The sequence below is a fragment of the Gobio gobio genome, assembly GCF_949357685.1.
Source record: "Gobio gobio genome assembly, chromosome: 1".
Lineage (NCBI taxonomy): Eukaryota > Metazoa > Chordata > Actinopteri > Cypriniformes > Gobionidae > Gobio > Gobio gobio.
This window is the reverse complement of record NC_137097.1, coordinates 43,743,862-43,754,468: the sequence shown is the minus strand read 5'-3', so window position 1 is coordinate 43,754,468 and position 10,607 is coordinate 43,743,862. Positions and strand designations below refer to the sequence as shown.

Sequence of the window (10,607 nt, the reverse complement as noted above, 5' to 3'; positions counted from 1 at the left end):
CATCTAATAAAATTAAATATTAAGTTTATATGTTCTTTTATCAATTGTCGGCTTGTTTTGTTTGTTCCATGGATGGCTCAGATAAACAGGCCAATACGAGACTATTAACAACTGGTATTCTTTTTAATTATACTAATGTCTAATTAAAATTTCTACAAATGTATAAACTGATCAGAGATCAGGTAAAAACCCACAGACACTTGTTCAATGTGGTTGTCAGATGATTCATGGGTTCACAGCATTCACAGAGGTCATCGCCCCCTGGCGGTGAACAATTGATATTTAGGAGCGTTTCGAAACAGTAACGAACCGAAATTGCCATCACTAGCTGCATGTCTCTAAATATAAAGATGATGAGAAAAGATTACATTTCGCTGGTTATTATTATTTGGAACGCTTCTAGAATGTTTGGAACGTTCTGTACAAACGCTTTAGTTCTCGTCAGAGCCTCCTTCCACTGATCCAATCACAGCGCACTACGTCCTATGACGTCTAAGAGCGCGAACTGCAAATCTGTTTACGGAAGTCGTAGAGGAGAGCAGTGTAAACTGGTTACTCAACTCCTAGAGTTTTAAATGCATTTAAATGTTTTATAAGGCGAGAATGCCGTTTTCGAGTCTTCGCTTTATTTAAACCCATAACTCAATGGATATTGAGGTCGATATAATTGAGTTTCGAGTCCCTCTCGAAAACAACAAAACAATTTTTATTTGGGACATTCAGCCAACATTTTCAGAGGCCTACATTTATGTAAGTTAAAACACAATAATCATTACATTTCTTCTTCTTATTATTATTATTATTTTATTGTCTGTTGAATTACTAGACCATTCACCTGCTATTTAAGTCAGGTTATTTTTGCCCATAGATGTACATAAGCTTTATATTTGCATAACAAGCCTTGCTCAACTTTGGACTTTAGGGATTTTTTTGTGCAAAATCACCAGTAATAGCATAAATGCACCCAACTTTAATCTCAGTTACTTAATAACTTCTCACTGTATCACCTGACTTCATAGGAGTCCCTGTGGAGCGTGTATTCTGCATTTGGAGCTCTTTACCTTTTGAAGGTGTGTCCTAATGCCACGGTGGCAGAACCTGGGTTCTACGCCATGGTGAAGTTCTATTCATCGGTACAGGCATCCAAAGCTCAGCGGGCCACTGATAAACAGTGTCTTTTCCAAAGCTCTCCTTTAAAGGTAGCCTGATGTATTACAGCGACAGTTAAAGCTGTAAAATGTTACATTGGGTTTGAGTGTTTTAATTTATTTTGCATATATTTTTGTTATTCTCTCTTTCAACAAACCCCTCAGGTCCGATTGAGCACAAAGCAGAATCTGCCCTTCTATAGCACTAAACCTCTTAGCCTTTCCAAATGTCACAACCTGGCTAATCACTATCTGGGCTTCGGCGGCTGGTCTACTCGCATTATCACTGTAAGCATCAATATGGGTGATATAGACTGAATAGACCCTTCATTTTTTTTCCCATGGATAAGTGTGCATCTGTTTATGGCTGCTTTGTATAACAAACATTTTTTTGTGTTTCAACAGTTGAAGGACATCTCAAAATGTGTGGATGCCGGGTTTCAAGAAGAAACAGATGACCAGGGTGTGCTTTTGAAATATGGCTGCATAGCAGAGTTGACCTTCCCACAGCATGGATTGAGCTGCCAGGGGGTCGGGGTGGCAGAGGACATCGTTGACATCGATCGAGGTGATTTGGCTTGGGTAAAGCAATGTGCTTTATTTTTAGAAAAAAAAGGAACCATCAGGTGACAGAATGGAGGAAAAAACCTTGGGAGAAACCAGGCTCAGTCAGGGTGCCAGTTCTCCTCTGGCCAACAACAAACAGTGTATGATTATGAGTCAGGCAAACATTACAGGTCAGAAGTCAGATTACATCAGAACATTCAGAATATTTATCCAGTTCCATCTGGTTGAAGATCAGAGTAATCACATCGTAGACGGGCTTGTTGAGGACCAGTGCCACTGGCTGTCGTGCCGATGAGGCCTTCACAGGGGAAAGTCTAGTTGGCACGGTCTCTGCAGACACTTCAGGGATGCGCTGTGGTCGTGTCTAGGTGCAGGTCCACCATCTGATCTGGATGTGGCCTGGATCCGGCTGACTACAGTAAACCTTGGGATAAACAGAGACTAATATTAGCAAAGATGCCATTCTTCTTATGATGTAACGAGTACTTTGGGTGTTATAGGACGTTTTTTAATAACAGATATTTATATAATACAATATTTATAATTATATTTTTCATTTTCTCTTTATTCATTAAATTGCAATATATCAGCATCATAGTGCATGGCAGTCATAGTCATTCAAGTCGTATTATAATTGGTAAAAACCTGAAAGCCAAAGAAAGAAAACAGAGATATTGTTTATTTTCTTTAGACTCAATATTACACAACACCATATTTGCTGGTGGTGGTAATGCCATAAATGAGTCGTACCTGCTGTGTCATTCCCTAATCTGCCTTCTCTTCAAAATATATAATTTTTTATCAAGGTCAAATCTACATATAGTTCCTACATATAGTGTAAGAAGGCTGAATATTAGCGAACAGGCTGACTATTCATAAAATGATTAGATATTTCCTCACAAAAGCTGTTTATTCAGCGTAGTGAAGCCATTGATATCCTTAAAACAAAAAAACAGCCTCTTGTCTCCTTCCCTGTGTACCTCCACAGCGTTTGCTTTAGCCTTACGCTTTTTTGGCTAAGGGTTGCAGGCTTGCTTTCCAGTGGCTTTGCTTCAGGCTGAAGGAAATGCAAATTCACGTCTGTACAGTAGAGGACAGGTCAAACAAACCTTTCAGCTGTGCTGCCATTATGGATTGCAGAAGAATAGGAGATGCAAGCAAGAAAGTTCAACGCTCTTTCCTCAGCAATAAAAACAAAAAAAATTAATGCAAATGTAATGTAGTCATTTTTGCTTATTCATATGGTTGAATTAGATTGTCAAAGGTCAGCAGCAAAGACATTGGTTAATAAAGTGAGATTAAATCCATAAAGTATTTGTGTTATTTAACATATTTAATTATTGCAGCAGGTTTGTGTAATATTCTGAGTTCGCATTTTGCTGTTTTAATTATTTTAAGGAACATGGAATCTGTTTTTGTGAAAGTGAGATGAGTAAATGCTTGTTCACATTTAGTCTAAACTACAATAACCATCATGTTCACACAGTGATGCTCTTGCCTCTTGTTTACTTATTTGAAAAAGTAACTATTATATATATATATATATATATATATATATATATATATATATATATATATATATATATATATATATATATATATATATATATTATACCATAGATATTTTAACATAAGTAAATCTGATTACGTAACTCTCATTACTTGTAATGCGGTACCCCCAATTCTGTTTATAATAATAATCATAATATTTAAATTTATAGTTCACAACATCTGCTACAATTTTTAGACCCAGAAGAAAAGCTGAGGAAAAGAGGGACACTAATGAAACGAGCCAAAGACAAAGCTGTGGTGGTTGCCTTTGAAAAAGTGCTTCTCATGGTCTTAGGTAAGTATCACACAACCTATACAGCCATTATACAATACATTGCAGTCTGTGGTTATGTCCATTTCATGTAATTAATGTCTCTCAGGAAATGGAAAAGTAGCAATTGAAATCAAGTATGATCCAGATGAGATCCTTCCAGAGGAGAACTCAGAAGGAGTCATAAAAGTAAGTGTTCCTTCAAGATCTTTGAACACTCCAGTCAATAACTTATCAAATTTATTTCATTTACGGTCAACTAAATTCTAAACGTCAGTCATCATTTGCCTTTTTATTATGAAAGTTTGAATTAAAATACATTATAGGTTGTCCCATGCGTACCAGATTATTCTAATTTAAGTCTACTGAAATCAGTTCATAAGTTTTGCTATGAGGAACAATTGCCATATGAAAGTCACTTTCAGTTCTTGTCCAGTTGGTCAGTGGTTTAGCAACAGCTAATCAGACCTAACAAATAATTACCTTATTTTCCAGATAAATGACATCTCCTGGAATGAGTTTGAGGGTGCTGACAGTAATACTGAGGAGGATTTCCCATGGGACCTCACTGTGGACCTCCCTCATTGACACCCACTCAACTTTCTCAAACCACACAGTAGCCAATATTTTCCAGAGAAGTGACCATTGAGAATGATAGGTTTTCTCTTTAATGTTTGGTATTGACCATAATATCAAACGTGTGCAGCGTTACGGTCATACTCTGTGGTTAACCTCTTGATTCAGTGCAACTGACCCCAGATTACTCTTCTCTATTTCCAAAGCAATTCTCTAATTCTTTTAAGTGGCTGATACACCGAGGCCACACAGTTTGACACACAGGTCAGGTCAAATGTCAAGCCAAGAAAGTTGTGTCATTTCATGAGGAATTAAGAGAAGCCAAAATGCATCACTTTATAATTTTTATAAATCTATTGTGAACTTAAATTACTTAAAATCTGTGCTAGCTTATAATACATTAAGACAGGTTGTAGTATGTTGTCATTAAAATGGGTTTTGTGTGTTGTGGTGCGTTATGATTTTGCTGTTAAAATATATTTTTACAATGTATCTTAATCATATGCGCATCTCTTTCCTTCATTGCTTTTGCTTTTGCAGGATGAAGAATAATATCAGTAGACTGAATTCATAGAATCAGTTTACTCTGTTTACGTGCGATTTCTTCCGTCTACGTGTTGAAGTGATGGAGCTGATGTTCTTAAGATAATTGCCACCAGATGGCAGTATCTGCTTCAATTAAATTGAATCGTACCGGGACTTTTTTGGTATACACATGCAGTTACAAAAAATACTCTCAGCAAGCCATTGACTTCCTCCTCTACATTCAGTAGATTTTAAAAATCCCTTATTCCAATGGCAGTGACCATTTTAAACAGGATTTTTTTAGAGATAAAGATTTTTCTTTTGTCGTGATATTCATACGTGTGTTTTGTTTGCCTATGTTGAGGCTTAAACATGCATGTATGTATTTGTTTTTTTTTTAACGCAGTGTCACGCATAATGTAATAAGATTATTAAACTGTAGCATATATATATATATATATATATATATATATATATATATATATATATATATATATATATATATATATATATATATATATATATATATATCTATATCCTATATATATCCTATATATATCATACATATATAGGCTATATATATATATATAGGCTATATATATATAGGCTATATATATATATATATATAGGCTATATATATATATATAGGCTATATATATATATATATAGCCTATATATATATATATATAGGCTATATATATATATATATATATATAGGCTATATATATATATATATAGGCTATATATATATATATATAGGCTATATATATATATATATATATATAGGCTATATATATATATATATATATATAGGCTATATATATATATATATATATATATATATATATATATATATATATATATATATATATATATATATATATATATATATATATATATATATATATATATATATATATATATATAGGCTATATATATATAGGCTATATATATATATATATATATATATATATAGGCTATATATATATAGGCTATATATATATATATATATATATATATATATATATATATATAGGCTATATATATATATATATATATATATATATATATATATATATATATAGGCTATATATATATATATATATATATATATATATATATATATATATAGATCAACATTTATACACTTACAACATTAGGAAGATTAGACCCTTCCTATCAGAGCAGGCCACACAACTCCTGGTCCAAGCTCTTGTTCTCTCCAGACTGGATTACTGTAGGCCTAATGCTCTTCTAGCGGGCCTTCCGGCATGCACTATCAAACCCTTGCAACTGATCCAGAATGCCGCGGCGAGGGTGATCTTTAACGAGCCGAAGAGAGCGCACGTCACGCCTCTCTTCATCAGACTCCACTGGCTGCCAATAGCCGCTCGCATCAAATTCAAGACACTGGTGCTCGCCTAAAAAGCAACCACTGGCTCTGCACCAATATACCTAAACTCGCTTGTTCAGACTCACCCCCCAGGAGCTTACGTTCTGCCAGTGAACGACGCCTTGTGGTGCCATACCAGAGAGGCATGAAATCGCTCTCACGGACCTTTTCCTGGACCGCCCCTACCTGGTGGAATGACCTGCCTATCTCAATTCGTGCGAGTCTGTAGCCATTTTCAAAAAACATCTAAAGACACATCTCTTCCAGCAGCACCTGACCAATCAAGAAAAACACTTCACATTCTATTCATTTTCTGTCTGTCTAATTTATTTATGTAAAAAACCTTCTGTCCTGTGTGTTCTGTGCTAGATTAACTGAGACTTGTTACAGCACTTGCATACTATTGCCCTTGAGTGTTCTAGTTGCTTCTATTGCTCTCATTTGTAAGTCGCTTTGGATAAAAGCGTCTGCTAAATGTAAATGATCAATAAGTCAACTTCATTTTTTTCATGATTTTTAAAAATGAGTTGACATGACTGAATTAAATGAGTTGAATTAAAACCTTAAGTGCAATTCCTGTCTTTTTAAGTTGACTTAGGGGGATTTTTTTTTTTTTTTTTTTTTTTACAGCATTTGAATAGAATGCCTGAAAATGACTTCATATTTCTGTTGACACAAAAAGGCAGGTCCCAGGCACTCAATCAAACGTAAAAAAAGGAGAAGGAATTAATTAAAAAGCCTTTATTTGGTATGGCTTAAGTCATCTTTTAAAAGCAAGGCTGCTTTGCCCTGAAGAACATTTTTTTGGTCGAGACATGTTGGCTCTTGTAGTTTTTTAAAAGATGACTTAAGCCATACCAAATAAAGGCTTTTTAATTAATTCCTTCTCCTTTTTTTACGTTTGATTGAGTGCCTGGGACCTGCCTTTTTGTGTCATTGGATTTTTCCCTACCCCAAGAGCACCTATTAGCCTGCGGACTATTAACCTGAGCGCCGAGTTGAACCTTTTGCAGTTGGGCAGACTTCATATTTCCATTTACTTAAACTTCTAACCCTTTAAGAATGTTTGTTTTTAAGGAATTATCAAATCAAAAGCATTACAAATTAGAATTTAGCTTTCGCGTTTGCTGATTGCTAAAGCAGTGAACTTCCACATTTTGGCAAATTAAGAAACGTGATTTCAAAAGTTCTAGTTCTACTGGATTTGTTGAGGTTTGTCTGTTTGACTTACAGGGAATTACATTAATAACCTCTTGTTTGGCCTAAGTCCAACTAAGTCTAACTCGTGTTGAGATGTTAAAGGTTTATTCAGGAGTCAGGAATGTATGATTACTTATCTCTTTCTGATCTTAAATCTCCCTGAGGTGCTTGGCAGAACCACTACAGTGATTGATTCCTCTTGCCCTTAAACAACCTCATACAGTGATATTGTTACCAGTTAGGGGGGGGGGGGCGAATGCGATTTCTCGTTGTCACAGTTTGGTTCACAGCCACACACTCTCAGTTCCCTTGCCTCATTTTCACTTTCCAAGGTATAATGCCAGCGGCGGTCTCTCCATATGCCCACGAGACTGAAATATACCAGTCATTGTATTTCACTAGAAACAAACCAAGAGTAACGAAAAATCTTTTTTCCTTCTTCATAAAAGGCCACATGCACAAATATTAAAACACACACACGCTATCTTGGGCAAATCCCAGTCTGCTATTGTTGCAAAATTATTGTGTTCAGCTCACGAAATGAAATTCAATAACTACAATTTATGTTATAAATTTGACTGAATAAAAGCCACACGAAATTGTTATATTAGCCTATCTGAAAATAATTTTTAATTTTTAGGCCTATTTATTAATTTTCTCTCCATATAAAAAATAAGCATAAAATCAACATCCGGGCACAATTTCATTATTACAACAACAACAAAAAAAGCTACATATTTAAATGAATAATCTGCATTTGTGACTGTGGTCTGGTTTAATACCGCAGGCCGAGACCAATACCAAAACCAGAGAAGAGAATCTTGAGACCAGAAATCTACCAAAGAAAGGATCTGAGATTACAGGCACATTTGGAAGTACATGATCATATTCTGTGGTAAACCTCCTGGTTTGAATGTAACATTAGGCTACTCTTTTCACTTTTTTTTACGCCTGTGTAGGCCTATAGTCTTTGTGAGGGCTTTGAGTTTTTGCCATTTGACGCAAGGGAAATCAGTTATATTAATTGTAATACAAATTTAATTCTCATCACATTGAGAGACTGTAAAATATAAGCCACATTTTGAACACGTGATCTGCCAACACAATCTCAGGACAATTCGATGAATTGATTTCGAATTTTTATTTAGACTGATCATCTTTGAAAATGTTTCAACAGAATGCTGTTTTGTCGAACAGCTCATCTGTGACTAAGCCTCCAGATCTAGCATTTGATTATTATAGCTAAACTAGTTCTGTCGTGAACAAAAACATGTGTCAACATGCCACAATGTGCTTGTTTTAGCTGAACATGTGTCACTACTCATTGCCATAATTACAAATAGACCTACAGTGGAATGTATTTATTTATTTTATTGGGTTTCGTTTGTACCTTCGGCTCTTAGATACCATTTAAATCTGTTATGATGAATTAAAGAGCAATTTGTGACTCCAACGTGATATTATAACACACGGTCTCGTTGCTTCATATGATATGAACGTTCATAAAGGGGAAATCTGTCTTGATTTTTGGATACACTGGAATGAAAGACACAAGTCAGCTAATTAGAAAACTTCACAAACCGCGACACAGACGTCTCGAAAACGGAAAGACATCAATGGTCCCCCCAACACTTTTCGATCCAAAATGCATATATAAACTGCAGACCTACTGTGAGTAGGCTATATCACATAACAACAATCACCAGTTGTGAAGGATACACAACAATTGAACGAGGTAAGCAGTCAAATTAGTGGCGTATAATTAATGTAGCTAATTATGTATTGCTTTAAACTCATTTGCTCTTCGATCCTCTATTTAGGCATCTCTCAGAATGGACCTTCATCGTGTGGCCTGGATGTGCACCTTTTTCTGCTTTGCGCAGGTTTGGTCATTGCCAACAAACTGCATCCTTCGGAAGGATTTAATGGCGAAAACCTGTACATTTATAGAGACTGCGGTAAGAATCGTTACAGAGAATTTTCAGAGGTTCAGAAGGCATAGGCCTATATATATATATATATTCTTTAAATAAATAACATTTTGTTTTAGGGTGGCCTTTTCCCTTCGCAATGCCTGGATGACCACGTTTCCATATCTTTCCCGCAAAATGTGTTCGAGTCCAACAACACGCATCAGGTAAAACCTTTGAATAAACGTTTTAATTTGCACTTTAAGTTGATTATGTGAGCATGAGTTTACTCTTCCTCTGTTTCTGAAGGTTATTGGTGTTGAAAAGGCTGTTTACCAGACACTCCAGAATATTGACGCACTGTTTGAGGACTACAGTGTTCCAGACCAGTGGGATGCAGACAAAATGACTGAGTTCAGAGGCATCGTATACCGGCAGATTGAGGAAAGCAAATGCGTAAGAAAACAGCAAACTTATTTTTTGTTAAGTTTAATGTCTTCAACTTGTTCAAATGATATGTGACTAAATTATAATTATAATTATATTACATTATAAAAGTAATTCGTGGACCTCATATTAGGCCTATTCATAATAGCCTATTGAGTTAGCTATGTTGCATGTTGCAAAAATAGTCCAAAAACACGCAAAATTGCCTTTTAGGCTATAAAGGATTAATTATTTTGTATTATTTAGCTGCAATTAATTTCTTTCTCTAGTCCAGTTCGAGTCTGTTTGTAGGTTTGTAGCTGCTAGTTCTTCCGAGCGGTCTTTTCTTTATCTTTAATTGTAGGCTATTCCTGAACTTTTAGTAGGCTATCAAAAGCTTTTCAGCGCCAAGAGATGCTGGAAGTAGAACCGGTCAGTTGTTGCCCTGGACATTGGCCACTATGCAAAAAATATTTGACAGCTGACTGCCTCAACTGACGAATCAGAATCAAGTATTCTAGAGCGCTATGTAGCCTATCTATGTTATAGGCTAGAAATGAGGGAAGATGTCCCTTTAAGAACAATGTGGATTTGCTTTTAAATTGTAAATGCAATCACCAATACTTCTGTGTCATTTAATTGTGGTCGAAATGAAAAGAGTATGGTCTTATCTATAGCCTGACGTTTAAATCATTTGCATTAATTTTTTCATTTTTCATGTTTTCTGGGTCTTGGCAAATGTAGATCATGAGCAAGTCTGAAGTGGAACAGGATTTTCCCAGCAGAGACGCCTCACTCAAGGTTTACTTCGAGGCTATATCCTCAACTCTGAAAGAAAAGGTACGCTTGTGTTCGCAACCTATAACTGTAGTCATATATATCTTGCGTTATATAATACACATATTTATGTTGAAATGCCTTTTTTTGCGCAGGATTTCAGTTACTGTGCATGGGAAATAGTGAGAAGTGAAATTCTGCGCACCCTGAACTTCATATTGAAGCACAACTCCGACATCATGTATGGATCTCCACAACTCTAG

The 10,607-nt window shown here is 35.4% G+C and overlaps 2 protein-coding genes across 2 annotated transcripts; both read left to right on the top strand.

Annotated features, from left to right (window-relative positions):
* Positions 1 to 515: 515 nt before the first annotated feature.
* Positions 516 to 4,608, top strand: rdm1 (RAD52 motif containing 1). The gene is made up of 7 exons (XM_079827132.1): positions 516 to 750; positions 1,020 to 1,199; positions 1,314 to 1,436; positions 1,554 to 1,716; positions 3,463 to 3,561; positions 3,647 to 3,726; positions 4,033 to 4,608. Exons 1-7 carry the CDS (start codon positions 646 to 648, stop codon positions 4,123 to 4,125), a joined length of 843 nt encoding a protein of 280 aa, XP_079683258.1. The 5' UTR covers positions 516 to 645; the 3' UTR covers positions 4,126 to 4,608.
* Positions 4,609 to 9,063: 4,455 nt separating this feature from the next.
* Positions 9,064 to 10,607, top strand: ifnphi3 (interferon phi 3; the record flags this gene model as incomplete). Its single annotated transcript, XM_079810506.1, has 5 exons — positions 9,064 to 9,189; positions 9,282 to 9,368; positions 9,451 to 9,597; positions 10,312 to 10,407; positions 10,500 to 10,607. 5 exons carry the CDS (start codon positions 9,064 to 9,066, stop codon positions 10,605 to 10,607), a joined length of 564 nt encoding a protein of 187 aa, XP_079666632.1.